The 16,839-nt window shown below is 45.5% G+C and overlaps 1 protein-coding gene and 1 long non-coding RNA gene across 5 annotated transcripts in view; one reads left to right on the top strand and one right to left on the bottom strand.

Moving 5' to 3' along the window:
• JARID2 (jumonji and AT-rich interaction domain containing 2) overlaps nt 1-16,839 on the bottom strand; it is a 260,698-nt gene that overhangs the window by 33,547 nt on the left and 210,312 nt on the right. For all 4 annotated transcript variants that reach the window (XM_025444031.3, XM_049106036.1, XM_049106035.1 and 1 more), the window contains one exon: nt 15,586-15,762. In XM_025444031.3, coding sequence (XP_025299816.3) covers nt 15,586-15,762 — 177 coding nt within the window. The remainder of the gene's footprint in view (nt 1-15,585; nt 15,763-16,839) is intronic.
• LOC112657931 (uncharacterized) lies at nt 12,862-15,669 on the top strand. Its single transcript, XR_003135357.3, has 2 exons — nt 12,862-13,005; nt 15,512-15,669. It is a non-coding gene; the product is annotated as an uncharacterized LOC112657931 (long non-coding RNA).

Below are 16,839 nucleotides of genomic sequence, written 5' to 3'. Positions count from 1 at the left end.
CAGATAGTAGAGGAGTGCTGGGTGGCTCAGGGGATCAGCCTTTGGCTCAGCGGTCCTGGGATTGAGCCCCACAGCCTGACTCCCCGCTCAGCAAGGAGTCTACTTCTCCCTCTCCCTCTGCTCATGTACTCTCTCAAGAAAGAAGAGGGGAAGGGGAAGAAAAAAGAAAAGAAAAAAAAAGAAAAAAAGAAAGAAAAGAAAAGAAAAGAAAAGAAAAGAAAAGAAAAGAAAAGAAAAGAAAAGAAAAGAGAAAAGAAAAGAGAAAAGAAAAGAGAAAAGAAAAGAAAAGAAAAGAAAAGAAAAGAAAAGAAAAGAAAAGAAAAGAAAAGAAAAGAAAAGAAAAGAAAAGAAAAGAAGCGAAGCCTGACATCACTAGGCTGGAGCAGCTTTTCCATGGTTAGCTCTATCACAGTTCCCAGAGATTTGGCAGACTCTGCACTTACATCTCTATTCACGAACCCCCAAAATTCTCTGGCTCTGAGAAGAAGCTACCTATATAGGAGTCCAGAAATCATTTGCTATTTGAATTTGGGCTAGCCCCTGCCCAAGCCTTTGTTCCCTATTTCCTACCTCATGGGGTTGCTTTGAGGAATCAATGAGAAAAGATTCACCTAGAAAGAGGCTAGTGGGCCATGAAGCACGCACTGGCCAAGTGTTGGCATGTACGGATCACCATCTCCTTCTGACAGAGTCGATGTCAGAGATGTAGCAGGACACCAGCGCTCACAGTTTCATACTGCTCCTTTCCAAACAAACCATGGGGCAAGGCCAGTTACTAAAATGGGATTTCAAGGAAATCTGTTAAGAAGAGTAGCACAGAGGTGAGCCAGTGAGAGCTTCCAGAGATCTGGAAGAAACTAGATCCTCCATCAGCATTACCTGCACCTAGCCCAGCTCAGGTGCTAGCCTGATGCCCAGGAAGAGCTTTGGCCTCCGCCAGCATGGAACCCACTCCTCAGGGAAACCACGATGGAAGCCGTGGGGTACCACGATCACAAGGGGGAAAGCGTGTACCATTATCATCAGCCAAACTGGTGCCTCGTGAACCACAGCACTGCTTTCTACCACAGACTGTTTTTTTTTTTTTTTTTTTTTTTCACAGACTGTTTTGATCCGATCGTCGGAAGAAGAGAAAGCTCTCAAAAATATAAAAATTAAAAACTGAATAAAATTAACATTGAATTGCAAACAAAGAGATAGCTTTCAAATGAATCCACTTTCTGTAACCACCTCGCTATTTTACAGCAGCGGTATACCCAAATGGCAAACACAGCCAAAAAGTCAAATCATGTGTTAAATGGGAAGAAAGGGGAGAAGGGGTGGGGAGGGTGGGGGGTGTGATGGAGCCAGAGACAAGGTATATTTTGTCCTCAACAGCTCATTAATTTTAAGTGTCGTGGGAACCTGCCAGTTTTACCCTTCCAAGTAATTATCTTTTGTCTTAATTTGTAAGATTCTCGAGAAGGAGAAAGGAAAAAAAACATTCACTCTCACAGGGAAAGACTAAACCCTGTGAACATAAGAAACAGAGAGAGACACACACACACACACAGAGAGAGAGAGAGAGAGAGAGAGAGAGAGAGAGAGGAGGATGGAGGACTCTGCATGCTCTCTTCCAATTAAAAGGAATAATTGGACCCGTTTCTTCAAGGAGAGAAAAAAAGCATTTATCACAGTGAACTGTATTAGGAAATTGTATTGTACTCAGATACAAATAGCTTTACATTAATGAACAGAGACAAATATATTGATTTGTATACACATACTCTGAAGGTTAAATGGCCTATAGACAAGTGTTTTCACACCACGGGAAGTAAAATCTTTACATCTAAAGGCTGATATTTTGATTTAGGGTCGCTTCATGCCCGAGAAGCTCAGAGTTGCTCCCAAAAAGGGATGAAAAAGAAACTGGGCAAGGCAAGTTACTTTAGAAACCTCTCTCTGGCAATCCCACCATCGTCAATAAGGTGGAAAGAGCCACACTTTCCCAAGGAGGAGTTCGCGTTTATAGCTCCAGGGAGCTGGAACCTAAAGCCCTGCCCCATAGAAGCTCAGCGCACACATCGGATGGTAAGGAGGTTCCTGGGGGAGGTCCATGAGACAGCCCATGAAAACCCTCCCCACATCCACGGTCTCTCTCTCTCTCCTCTCTCTCTCATAGGGATGTGCTTTGCTTGGTTTTGATTTTTACTTCCCAGATCACCAAACACATCTGAGCCTCAATTCCCTGAACTGCAAAACTAGCTGCCCCCTCTTATCTGCCCTCCAGGAATCGCTCAAGTATTTAAAATAAAGAATATAAACTGCTATGTGTACTTCAGAGGAAGGAGTCAGGCACAGGAGGAGGCTGATCTTCAAAGCTCCTACTGTAAAGGTGATGCCCAGGAGCTGCATTTGAAGGCAGCAATGTCCATTGAACAGAGCGGGCAAGACCACCCGTGCGTCCACTCTGGCCCGTCTCCATGCCTTCCCATAACCAGATGCCCCGACCTTGCTAGTGACTGTGTGCTAATGAAGGCACCTGAGCAGAACACCAGGCCACCATCCTGATGTTTTCATGAGGGTACTAGGAGACAGAAGTCCCCACGTGGCGTCGGACAGAAGTTGTGGGATAGCATGAGCTGCCTCGGAGTCTGACCTAAACGAAGAGGGTTCTGAAGCCTTTGCTTTACTTGAGAGAAAGCGAGAGAGAGAGATGAACAACAGCCATCATGGGAAGCTGGGCTGCAACGTCTGCTGGCAGAGGCACCGACCCAGCAAAGGCGGCTGGACCTACCCCAAAATTACGTAAAATGAGACCTGCTCCCTGTCCCACCCCCCAAAACAAATCAAAGAGACAAAAAGAGAATCACTGTAAATAAAGAAGAGTGTGTGACGGAGGGTAAAAGAGAAGCACGCCAAGCTTCTGATCTGGAGCCAGATATTTAAATGTAAGCTTCGTGTCATTACCAGGCGTCCCGACTTGGGGAAGACAGACTCCATCAATTGGCTGGCATTAAATCCTTGTTACTGTACAAAAGCTGCGCTTGCTCCCTGGAGCCAGTTCAACTTTGAGTCACTATTGTCTGAAAACAATGGAATGTCTGCCAACCTTGTGCCAACAGTTCAGGAGGGTTTTAATGCAGCATGTGTGCGTGCTGTAACCCCATTTGCCCTGGGCAGAAAGGGCTCCTCTAGCTTAGTGGCTGCAGTCACATGCTCCACCAGGGCAAGCAGAGGGGACCCATCTAGGTCAGCACATGTGCCATTAGAATCTCATGGCCACAGCTCACTCATGCCAGGAGCCAAGGCCAGGCCAGAAGAGCAGACAGGAAACCCACAGTGGGCTCTGGGCACCCAGAACCCCAGCATCACCAGCAACTTCTATGGGTTTACATGGGGCTTGTGAAATTCCTACCACTTTGATTTTCATATATATGTATATATATATATATATATATATATACACATATATATGAAAGAGGAGCACCTGGGTGGCTCAGTTGATTAAGCGTCTGCCTTTGGCTCAGATCAAGGTCCTGGGGTCCTGGGGTCCTGGGGTTCTGGGGTCCTAGGATCGAGCCCCATATCCCCAGGTCCCTGCACTGGGCTCCACTTCTCCCTCTCCTTCTGCTCCCCCCCTCCTATAGCACTCTCTCACTCTCTCAAATAAATAAAATCTTTAAATAAATATATATGCATATTATATCTAACAGAAAAAAATGGATTAAAAAGGATTTTTAAGGCAAATTAAATTTTCTGTGTGAACTTACAAATTAAAGTCATAGAATATTTTTCTACAATCAAAACTTGGTTGCCACTGGTCCCGGGATCTAAACCTGTAAATAGTTATAAGCAACGATGTAAAGTAAGGGGGTCGGACAGATTTGCCATGTAAACGTGTTGCCTGCATATGCTGCTAGTAACTCCTGGTACTGAAGTTTAAAATGGCATAGGACCTTTACGAGAATATAAAGACCAGGGCAACAAAAAGACCATAAATCAGGATGAGTGGGTTCTGTCATTGAAAAATGGTTTCTTGCCCCGCTAGGCCCCCAAAGGAGCTGAGGACAGGATGAGACTAAGTACAACGATGACCGGCCTATGCCCACATCAGAGGGGCTCTGAGACATTTACATTCCTGAATGTGCCAAAGCAGGGCCCAGGGAGGGACATCTGGGCAAACAGGCCTTATGGGATGGCAGGCAGTGGGCGGAGAGGGATTTCAGGCTTTATCACTCTCCAGAAAGAAGACAAGGAATGCAAAACAAATGAGTGCAGTGTTTTGAAGTCTGTGGTTTTAAAACAATTCTGCATTTAAGAGGATGAATTCTGAAAAGCTGACCACATCTGAAGTAAATTATAAGATTTCTGGCCCACCTCTGGATCTGAACAAGGAAATCTGTTGAGTATTCACAGCACACTAGGAGAAACACACCCAGGAAATGTGCACAGGAGTTCATTTGGAAGGCTCTACCTCCCTGCCCACCCCCCTATACAAGCAGCTACACTAGCTATAGACCTAGTAGGTTTCAGAATAAAAAGATCACTACAAAAAAACTAAATATAGGAATATCTGCATTGTGATAAGGATTGCTTTCAAGGGTCTTCAAATAACTACCGAGGATCTGCTCCTACTGTGTCACAAACACCTCCACCCACCCTCCAGCCAGGAAACAAAGGATTGTCAAGAATCCTATGTGCACATTTTACAGCCTCTGGGAACAGTCCATCTTCCCGAATGAAGACTCCCCTTAAGACAGGCCAGATGAAATTAAGTGAAAATATTAAATCCTGAGCAGTTTGGTGAAGAGCTCACCAATTCAATTTACAGTGTGTATGATATAAACACATCCCAGTCAATTTTGGACAACAAAACTGATTAAAGATTCTGAAAATCTAATACAATATATTCATTTTTTCAGAACCACAGGGTGTTCCAATTCTTTAGAAGAGTCATGGGGTATGACGCCAGGAAGAGGACTGTGGCCAGCATCCACTTTTTAAGAACTCACCAAGCATCAGGCACGGTGCTAAGTGCATCTGTCACTCATTTGGTCGTAACAGATTTTTGTTTATCTTTAATAAGCTATAATTCGCATATCATGTAATTTGCCCATTTAAAGCATACCGACCAATCCAATGGGTTTTTGTATATTCAGAGCCCTGCAACCCACTACCACAACACGAGTTTAAAATGTTGTCATCACCCCAAATTGAAACCCTAGGCCCATCAGTGGCCACATCCCAACCTCCCCCTCTCCAACTCCAATTGAAAAAGCCACGTGTTATCAGCTATTTACAAATGGGAAAAAGGAGATTTTCAGGGGGTTAAATACCTGGCCCTCTGACAGCCAGTTAGGGAGGCATCTGAGCCAGAAGCTTGAGCCCATCGGCTGTCACTGAAATCTGTGGAAGCCCTTCACCCTAGAGCGGAGCAGCTCTGCCATTACCAGGAAGAGGCATCTCCACGCTAAGATAGGAGAGGTACCAGCCCACTGTCCTAAGTGTGTATGGGTTCCTGAGATCCTGCATGGAACACTGCACTTTTTCACCAGACACACACACACACACACACAGCTCACAAAAATCTTTGAAAAAGGCACTCCTATTCTTCTTTAGAGATAAGAAAACAAAAACAAAGAAAGGTTGCAGCCCTATATGGGAAGACAAGAGCCAGCAGGATGCTTACAAACCACTATGCCAAGTGGCCCTAAATACAGAAGTGGACAGTGGTGAGCAACACATCCTTCAGCACACGTACCACTGCTCTTTAAAATACACTCTCAGCCCATCGTCCAACTTTTGGGGAAACTCACTTGCCTCCGACAGGAGGAAGGGGGAAAAAAATGAAGCTGCCAGAGGTAAAAAAGAGGTGAAGAGGATACCCCACGAAGAAAGCAGCATTTGTCGGTGGCAGAGCATCTCCTCCCTGCCCGCGGCTATGGTGAGACCCGGGCCCCGCCTGCACACCACCACCCCCCCACCCCACCCCCGCCCCGCAGCGCCCAGACACCAAGAGGGCGGAATACACCTCCAAGGCAGAAATGTGGTAAACTCGTCCAAATGACTGCTTTTTGGCCCTCACACAACATGCCCCCGGTGTGAATCCAAAAGCAATTAAACCATTCCAGCTGGGAGTCCAATGACACGTTGTTTAAAAAGTCTTCTGAGAAATGTCCCTGTTCAGAAAGAGACAAGCGCGAAGAGGAATGATGCTCCGTGCTGTTCCTCCCGTTTTTCAAAAGGGCAAAAAAGCACGTGAAAAACATACCCTACGTGGCTCATGTGAGCAATGAACTTTCCCCAAGTTCCCCTCTGCAAAGGAGAAGGAGAACGCCTGGCCACAGTGACAGCGGGAGGAAAACTGACGCCAAATTCATTCCAAACGCATGTATTCATGCCTCTAGCCTACGGGACTCATCCTGCTGGAAGAAAAATTACCAGTTAGGAGAACTTTTCAAAAACTAAGCCATTTCAAGTATCAACTTGTAACATAAAGATCCCCAGAGCAGTGTTTTGATGGTGTTGTTTTGTTTCCAGATAGGGATTACCTAAGGGCTCTCTGCTTAGGATCATGTGAGGTTCTGTATATGGAAGAGGATTCTGGACACTCTGAAGAGCTGGTGAACCAGAAGATGCCGAAGGCGTCGTTACTGTGACCCGGAGTGTTAACCCAGGGCTGCAAACGCGCGTTATGCTGTCTGTCACTTCAGATGATGCATTTTAATAAACAAACGCATTGTCCATGAGGATGCTCAGCGGATTAGAAACGAGAACATGAGAGTTCGGGGTCATGTCTGCAAAACTGAACATCTGCCTAGGGACACCAGACCCTTGCAGGAGATTGCTGGGGTCATGGCTATGCGCCCACAGGGGAGGGGCATGGTCACAGACAGGCCCAATCAGACACCAACAGCAGGATGGTGGTGCGTGGGGCCAGGTGTCATACCTTGCTTCCATGCCCTGAGCCACATGCGTGCTCCACAGGAAACCCCTTCTGCTTCACTCAGGGTCTGGGGGCAGAGGGGGAGGGACAGTGTCCAACTTTAGGTGAGAAAGAAGATAAAGCAGGACACTATCAGGAGTTTGGATTCTGGTTTCTTTGAACTCATGCAGCCCAAATAAAACTGTTCTCCTGGACACGTGGCCTAATCAGGGCTTTCGGCCAAACTACTTTAATAATAAAGTGCTAACATTCCACATTTTGTTTTCCATGCATTTACTTCCTCATGTGTGAGCGATGGTTATCCTCCTGGGGAAGGAAACCGGTGTTGCCAGACTTCCCACAGACCTCGACATCTTTGGCGCACAAAGGCAGGGAGACGCACCACTCTGACAGCAGTACCCAGTCATGGAGAAGCATGAACACGCAGCTTGCTTTCCACTTTTCTCATGTGAAAATAACGGTTTTGAGGACCTGCTTGACCACACAATAATGATGCCCTCATCCAGGCCCAAATTTGAGTTAGGGATCGTCACCAAGCTAAAGAGGTGTTATCTCGGAAATGTCCATCCACCTGAACACATGGCAATGCCCACCAGCCATTATAAGAGATCCCAACGGTGACTATCCCTAGACAGGAGACAGGTACACTACATTGTTCTTAAGGCTGGGATAGAAATGAACAAACGAATGCTAAGCTACTCTATCCTACTCACTTCATGGAAGAGGAAATTAAGAATTAGAGAAGTTAAATGCCTCCCTCAGGAACTCATTCTTGTAAAGCTATCTTTACAAGAGGCACAACACGAAGCTCCTGGTGACTATTTGATGCTGATAGAGACCTTTGTAGGAACTGAACAGGAGAAAAAAAGAACACACACGTGATGGGCAATCTGCTTTTACAATATAATTCCAATTATGTAGAAATGGCTGGGTAAGCTGTGCAATGCTGAATATTCCATTTTCAACGACCACTACATTTTATTTGGAACGCTTTTAGGTGAAGCTAGTGATGAGCTTCTAGTATTGCGAACTCCTTTCTCTACTGTGGAAAATTGTGCCTGCAGGAATATCTTCACATTCTCCTGCCTGAGGACAGACTCCCAATCATCACCAGGACTTGCTTTAATAAACTGCTGATGGCAGGTGGTTTCCTTATCACCTGCCTCCTTAATATGAGAGAGGATGGAGAATGGATAGGGTGAGGCAGCTCACCTAACCAGGTAATGAGAGAAAGGGAGGAGAGATAGAGAGAGAGAAGGAGAAAGAGAGAGAGAGAGAGAGAGAGAGAAAGCCCCATGTTCCTCTACAACATTGGCTGAAACTGGCCTTCTCCAAAGAGGACTTCTCTTTTTTTTTTTCTTTTTACTTGTGGGCTCTTTTGACTTTTCTTTTTTTCAACAAAACCATTCATCTTCCTCTGGGTCACCTGAAATTGGAGGACCATTGCTAACAGCACGTACCGTTCTGAGGCTGGCTTCAACTTCCTCCCTTCCACTGGCCTCACAGAAAAGCACTGCCACCGTTTAAGTTTTAATCATTTGGCTGCCAAGGACACGAAAGCCAACCAAGCGGCAGCACAAATGGAGACCAGAGCAGAGCTGTGTACCTCAGACAGCAGCTGGTGGGGCTGGCATTCAGACACTGCCTACCAGACAGGAGTCACCTCCATCATCACAACACAGACTGCGCATCACTTAACATCAATGTTCCCCTCTCCCTGATGCAGAATCCTGCAGGGGGCTGGCAGCATTTCCAAAACCTCGACTCTTGGCTGCAATCTGCCTGCCACCTATGATGATAGGTGTTAGGACCTCAGAACTTCCATGTCCTCTACCGTAAAGCAAGACCACTCCCCGCCCCAACCCCTTCACAAGGATGCATGTACAGGAGATGGAGATAATGTAGACAAACATGTCCTGAAACCTCTATAGTCTTCTTGTCATGCCTGGGAAACAGCTCTCAAATCACATCTTTACACAGAAATGCAGATGTGTGAGACCACCTACCAAAATGAGTCAGAGAAATCACCCACTAACTATGAACGTGGCTACATACACAGCTAAGGAAGAACCTCCAGACCTCACTTGCTCCCCCTCTTCCAGATGAGGGCTCTGAGGCTAAAAAAATGGTGAAGAAACTTGCTCAAAGAGAGGCAGCTAGCAAATGTTGCTGGCAGACCTTAAAGCCGAGCAGGTCACAAGCCGAAGCCTGGGCTTGGGAGCACTGTGCTTTCTCTCCTCCTGCTGCATCTACCGCATCAACATGAAAGGTCAAAGGCTGACTTAACTCAGCTGGCATAAGCCAGGGTGACTCCAGAGTAGGAACTCAACCTAATCCACTCACAGCCCTTCCCCAGGAGGATGCCCCACGGAGCATCACAGGTGGACAGCAAACGTACCTGCACACATTTCCAAATGCATCTATACTTCCACTGACAACAGGCCAGCCATCCCCGTGTGTCAACCATCTGCCTAACGCAACCTTTCCATTTCGATCCTGTGGCACCTAGATGAAAACCTCAGGCTCACATAAGCACTAGGTGAGCAATCTCTCAACGGGTCTCTTTTTATTTCTGCCTCCAAGCTGTGCACGACCTGTCCCTCAAAACGCTGTCCTAGTTTATCTTTCCAAACTGCAAATGTGATCACTGAGTACCTGTGCCAAGGAAAGTGCTTAATTTCAGGAAGGTTGGGAAAGAGAGAGGCAGGGAGAGAAAGAAGGCCCGGCTGTCTGCATTAAAGGGTTCCCTGATGCTAAATCTCTGGTTCTGTTGTCTTTCCGTGTGACCTTACAAAAGATTTGGTGCTCAGATGCCAAGAAGGGAAAACAAAATTCACAAACCCTGTCAAACATATACCAGAAACTACAGAACATTACTTCGTAATAGAGTCCAAAGACTTGAGTACCTTGGCTGCTGGTACCGAACGGCTCCTTTCTATGGAGGATGTTTGAACCTGGATGTGAGGAAGGCATCTCAAAGTCATAAAATAGATGGCACGGCCCAATAGGGGGACACATCAGAAGAAACAGCAAGGGAGTGAGAAACACTAAGTGACAAAGAGGAGGAGGGCATAGACAGACCAGACATTAAGCCTGTGTGATCAGAAAAACACACGCAGAAGAGCCTGAAATGTCGTAGTTTCTGATGGATTCTCCAAGGAGTGTCCCATACCATCAGCTCCTTGGGGGAAAGGTCCAGATTCCTTTTTTATCTCGGTTATCTTCCAAAAGCACTACAACTAGTGCAAGGTCTTCTGCATGTTTTCTATGTGTACATAAGTTAAACTTATGTATGACACAAAAATTAACTCCATAAAATTCTGTAAGTTGTTAGTTAATATGGCAAGATCTTGCCCTCAATAAGGCTAAGACTGTGTTTCAACACTTCCCCCGTGAAATGATTTCCAGAGCTCCCTTCCAAATCCTCCACAAATACAACATTTTCAGAAATAAGCAAACAAGATCTTTCTCTAACACTCACAGGCGTTCACATTTGCCAACAACTCACAAACTAATTTTGCGGGAGAGGTTATAGTGGAGATGATATAGTGGTACCTCTGGTTTGATGTGTCTGGCCTTCTGAACACCTCACCGTAGAATAACTTTGCTAACAACCATGTTTGTTTAGAATATAAAAGGATGTGGAAGGTCTCCAAGCCCATGGCGACAACAGTACCAACTCAGACACAATACAAATTCCTACTTTTCTATGGGGCTACCAAAGAGCAAGAGAACTGAGTTCCAGAGGGAAATGCCCACAGAGGAGGAGTGGCTGCTGTGGAAATGAGCACATCCCATACTGAGAAACCCCATGAATGAGGCCAGGGCTTCACACAACACTATGGCCCTGCAGGAGGGACTGCCATCTGGCAGACCCCTACACACAAGGACAGATCACCTGGGCCCACAGTTCTCTCTCCAACATCTCTCCCCCATTGTTAGGTGGGTACAGAGCATCATGGGTTCTCACTACAATGGGCTCTGGGACTCTACTGGAGTTGAACCCAAAGGCAAACCTTTGAAACTGCAGCTGATCCCTTCCCAGCTCAAAAACTGACATAATCACAAAGACAAAGGACTGGAGGTTGGGGGGACAAGTTGATCATGGAGGAAACTCAATCTAATGAACGCTGTAAGCCAACCACTTTGGGAGACTTCACAGTGGGGGCCCTTTGTCTTAATTGTCCTCCTCCCAAAAGAAACTTCATTCCCTAGAAAACAAATACATATATATATATATATATACTGTAGATTATAGTACACAGTCACACACACTATATGAAATACAATTTTAAGAAGAGAGAGATGTACGTAGGATCCATAATGAAGAAAACAGTCATCAGAAGTAGATGCACAGGAACCAGCATTTATTAGAATTAATGCAGAGAGGAAATCATGGGCCTTGCACCTTTGGTTTCTACAAGTGTCATCAAGGAAAGTGTGGGAAGTGTGTCTTTAGGAATGGGCGCAGTTGGCGCCCTAGTGAAGCCCAGCTGGTTTGGGCAGGCTCCTTGTTGCCCCTCTATCTTGCACTGTATCTCCAGAGAAGCCAGCACAGTTGGGGAAGAAGGAAGAGAATGCAAGAGCACAAGCAGAAAAGACAGTAAGGGGTGTGTGGGTGCTCAGTTCAGGCACCCCCTCCACTACGTCCAAAGACACACACTGTTCCCCCCACAGCCCCCTATCCGAGAGACTTAAAATTCCCTATACAAAAAGAACCCCAGATTATTTCAACACATGAATCTCCAAAGTGAACCTTAAAACCCTTTTTACAGTGGCCACAATGTAATTTTCACTCACACGTTAACTATTTAAAACAGAACAATCTCCTGACTTTTAAAAAAAATCAGAAGTCTACTCTGTGTATACATGCAGATATGTGTATCTATAGATAAGTGTACATTTCTTTCCTTGACTCCTAATGGCAGTGACCGTGGTCATTACTTGCTTCCCTCAGAAAAGGTCACTCAATTCCCTCACCTCATCTTCAACCTTCATGAAACATTACAATGCAACCAGGTATCTGCTGCCCCTTCAACACTCTGCAGCTCACGTGAAAAAAGAATTCCAGGGGGCTCAGCGGTTGAGCATCTGCTTCGGCTCAGGTTATGATCCCAGGGTCCAAGGATCAAGTCCCACATCAGGCTCCCTGCAGGGAGCCTGCTTCTCCCTCTGCCTGTCTCTGCTTCTCTGTCTCTTGTGAATAAATAAAATCTTGAAAAAAGAAATTACAGTAAGCTCGGTGCACAGTGAATGAGGGTAACTTTTGACACTGGAAGGTGAATCATTGAGAAAAATGCCTAGTGAACCAGCAAGTTCAAGCAAGCTGAAAAGAAGGAAGTGAGGACCCAACTGCAAGTGGAAAAGCAGACATGGGATTAATTCACCAGATTTGACTGCAATGGTGTGATTTATAAGAAATCTATATTTGGTCATTAAGATATGTATTGGAGGGGCACACCTGGGTGGCTTAGTCTGTCAAGCGTCCGACCCTTGGTTTCGGCTCAGGTCCTGATCTCAGGGGTCATGAGATCAAGCTTCATATTGGGCTTCCCACTCAGAGTCTACCTGGTTATTCTTTCCATTTACCCCTTCCCCAACTCGTGCTCTCTTCTGTATCTCAAATAAATAAATAAAATCTTTAAAAAAAAATTTAGCTCTCACTCATGATTCCTGACTCACAGCTCCCCAAACCCCGGAATTTCCTAAGCGTTGAGAGTGATACTGAGGTCTTCTATTATTTTTAGTGGGGGGACCCTTTGGAAAGTACCAGCAGAACCAACCATGTGAGCAATGGACTAGAACTTTCAGCCCCAACCCCCTGACCTCTGAGAAGGTGAGAGGGGCTGGACGAGGATCAGCCAATGGCCAATGACTTGGTCAATCATGACTTTATGATGTCACCTGCATAGAACCCCAATAGGGTTCTAAGAGCTTCTGGCCTAGGAGACCACGGAGATGCAGAGAGTGGTGGGCATGGGGAGGGCGTGGAAGCTCTGTGCCCTATCCCCATACCTCAGCCTCCAAATGGCCTTTGACCTGTATCCTTTATCATATCCTTTATCAAACTAGTGAAGGTAAGTGTCTCCCTGAGTTCTGTGAGCCACACTAACACAATCAAACCTGAGGGGAGGTTGCTAGAACCTCCAGTGTGTAGCTGGTGGATCAGAAGTCCATGTAACATCGTGGTGTATCTGAGGGGGGATGAGGGGCAGTCTTCCAGGACTTAGCCCTTCACCTGTGGAATCTGATGCAATCTCTGTACAGGCAGTGTTGGAGTGGAGTTTAATTCTCAGGGCCCTGATGATGACCAAGAACTGATGGTATGTTTTGGAGGAAAGGGGAAACTCACCTGCCCATGCTGGAACTGGGTCCAGAAACCCTAAAAGATGGATGAATTCACCCACCCCAACACAGTGAGAGAATATAAAATAGTATCAAGGAACCACTCTGATATCCTATCTTAATGAAATATATTTCTATCATATGGACACAGAGACCAACCAAGAGGAGTCTAATTTCATGTCTTGTTCATTTACTCTCAACTCATATTAAATCAAAAGTAAAAACAGAAAATACCATCTCAAGAATTCAAACAACAAAAAAAATCCCCAGAGGTCTGCTTTCCAGCTCCATTCTACCTCAGAAAGCTCACCCCCCTCTGACTCCACCAGCCAGGAGCTCCAGGATGATACATTTCCAGTATGTTCTCTGGAGTTCTCTCTCTCACCATCGCTGCAAACTCGGTAGATAATAAAGTTCTTAACTACCGCCAAATCACCTCCCTTCCTAATTCCTTTTCTATTACCTCCAGCCCTGGCTCTCCAGGCAGCAGTGAAAAGCTGCTCACCTTTGCTTCCAATCGCCCTTGCACTCATGTGAACCACTGTCTGTCTGTTCCCTACGTCTAGCCCCTCCTCCGTCCCCAAAGGTGATTTCCTGGCTGGGCTCCTTGAACACCCGTCATCTCTCTTTTCATTTCAGACAGCTCGCCTACTGAAGGAATCATTCTGAACTTGATCTAATTTTATCTCATTTCCACATCTAAGACCATCTACCGGTTCCCATTCTCCACACTGGAACTGTTTCTCCTGACCAGCAGGGCATGCTATCAACTCCATTCAGCCACTCCCTGTGACTCTGTAGAGTAATATCCTGTCCTAATGTCCCAACACACAGGTGGGACAAGCATCCCACAACCAGGCCACATGCCATGGTTCATGAATGGCCATGGCCAAGTTGATCTATATACCTACACCCGTATTCCAACCCATATCCATAGCTCTCTTCCAACTATCAAGACTTCCTGAGGATCACAGCTGCAGGGGGGAACCTTGTTCAAAGGTTAGACAAAGTGAGGTCATCATTTTGTATTCTATACTGCGAGTATTAACCTCATCTCCCCAACTTTAAGTTCTTAAAAAGAGGGTCACATCCTCTACTATACCTGCAGGCCTCCTAAACACAGTCCTAATCAAGAGGCAGGACAAATAATTGTTACAATGACAAAGCAGATATGCTCAACAATGGTGAAAGCCAGACACCTCCCTATCCCATCTAGCCTGTGCTTGGCCGGAGCCTCTATTGCCCATGAAATCCAAAAACACAATGGGAGCTCAGTGCACGGCCCTGGAGGGAAAGAAGGAGACATCTTCCTTTGCCTCCATCACTGACTGACAGCACTGGTTTTCTGCCCCTGACAGGGGCTGGCTACCTCAAGGGGTCTCTGAGCCCTAAATGAATGGGACACCTTGCATCCTAACAGAAAATGGCCATAATACCTCCTGGTCCCCAAACTCCATGCCTGACTCTCCTCCCCTGGCCTATTTTTCTTGCCTACTTTCCCGGTGGGTCCAAGTCCTCCTACCAGCCCTACTCCTGCCACATTTCTCTCCCACCCACTCATTCTCCCAGCTATAATGCCATGAGGAACTCCCGGTACCTTGTTACCTCTGGCCAGGCCATGATCTAAAATTCCAGCCTTCTCATATGCTCCCCGCTTCCTCAGGTAGCTTCACTTTATGTAATCCTCACAATTGATACCAGCTCTATCTTTTCAGAGCACAACCCCAATTAAGTCACTTTCTTGTTGAAAAGCCACTGAACATTTTCAACGGCTAACTGACTTAAGTGGATTCCTCACTGATATTCATTCCTGTCCTCCTCCCACACACTGTAGCACTCAAGGGGGGGAAATCAGCCTGGTTTATAACATATGTGCATTTACTTGATTCCACATGCTCAGTAATGGTTTTCTTTTTACGTGACCTCCACCCACTAAAATCGCAGTAATTTTAAGGTGATGACAAAAGATTTTCCAAGAGATCTTCTTGGCCATCCCTGTTTGGATGTGATCTCTTCCTCTTCCAAATCCCATTATCTGCAGCTCTTACAGGACTGATCATCGCCTCCACAATGCAAGAATATCCACATCCATGTCTTAACCATCTGTTCATCTAGAACATACTCAGCTGCACTGGATTGTACTCACCTCTTTGCCCCGCTAGTGCCTGGCATCTACAGAAATGTCCAGAACCCATCAACCAGCTACGCAGCCTTCATCTTCATTTTCTATCTCAACAGATGACCTATTCCAGCTCTCTCGGTCCAAGCTGCAGATGCTAGCATTTTTTACCACAAATCAAGAATGGACCTACCATGCCCGTTGTGAACGTGCTTGTGGGTTTTTCCTTTCCTGGGGGTTGACTGGCATGAAGATGAAGCATTGTTGGTGGCTGTTTTGACGTCTTCCGTCTCATCGTCTTCCTCCTCGACGTCCTCCTCGTCCTGAGAGCTTCCGAAATATACCATGCTGTTGGGCAGCGCAGGAGAACCTGGTGGGTTGAAGAAGACGGCTTGTGAGCACAGGCCTGGGTCCTCGGCATTACACGTAGAGACATTTATTAAGGTACAAACCTAAATCCTCATGCCTGAGCAGATAAAGCAAAGCTGTTCATTTCTACTGCCACTTTTATTTTTCAAAATCCCCCAGGAAATAAAACTCCATCTGTGTCCTTTCAATGGATTTCAAGCAAAAATCCCCCCCAGTAGGAGGATGATGCCATCCACCAAACACAACAAATTAAAAATTTTAAATCTCATATGAATCATTGGGGGGGGGGGGGGGTAAGTTTTGACAACCACCAAGAAGTGAATTAAGCAAGGGAGGAGGAAAAATCAGTAATATTAAAAACACCTACTTACAACGTCAAGGAAGAGAGAACGGGACTATTCTGAGGCATGCATTTTACCTACTAGATTCCATGAATTTAAGCAAATGAATTCAAAAATGAAAGACACACCAGGCAGAATAGCAGAATATGACATTTCCTTTATAAGATAACAGTCTTGTATTCACATTGAGGAGAATAAGAGATGTGGATCACCAAAAATCATAGTACATTTCGAAGCTACTTTGATATCATTATCAGGTTAATAGCATGTAAAATTATTAAAATAAATTCCAACACAAGACTAAACATGGATTTAAAAACAAAATAAAAAACCTCCTAAGAGAAAAACCTCACATCCCTGTCCTTTTACACCTTAATCTTCTACTCATGCCCCCAAATGTTTCATTTTTTTAATTTAAGATAAAGCAGCAACACCAGAAGATAAGGCTCAATGTTACAGAGACACACAGCATAGCCCTTCTTTATCAAACAGTGACAATTTAGAAGATCCCTCAACTCACTGGTTATTGTTTAGGACTAGGGGCTGCTTAAAATTCCAGAGAAAATCTCCCAAATTAATTTCTAGCAACAACGCCAATCTTTTTAAGCATGAAGTATTTTGGGGAGAGCTACAACCAAGTAGAACTATTAAGTGTGAAATTCATTTCTCCTATGGCCTGCTTTCCTGCGAATGAGCGCACACTCCAGTGTATCAACAAAGACACAAGTGATCAATCC

The sequence above is a fragment of the Canis lupus genome, chromosome 35 (assembly GCF_003254725.2).
Source record: "Canis lupus dingo isolate Sandy chromosome 35, ASM325472v2, whole genome shotgun sequence".
Taxonomy (NCBI): Eukaryota; Metazoa; Chordata; class Mammalia; order Carnivora; family Canidae; genus Canis; species Canis lupus.
The sequence above is the reverse complement of the archived record's forward strand: the minus strand, read 5'-3'. Positions and strand labels throughout refer to the sequence as shown.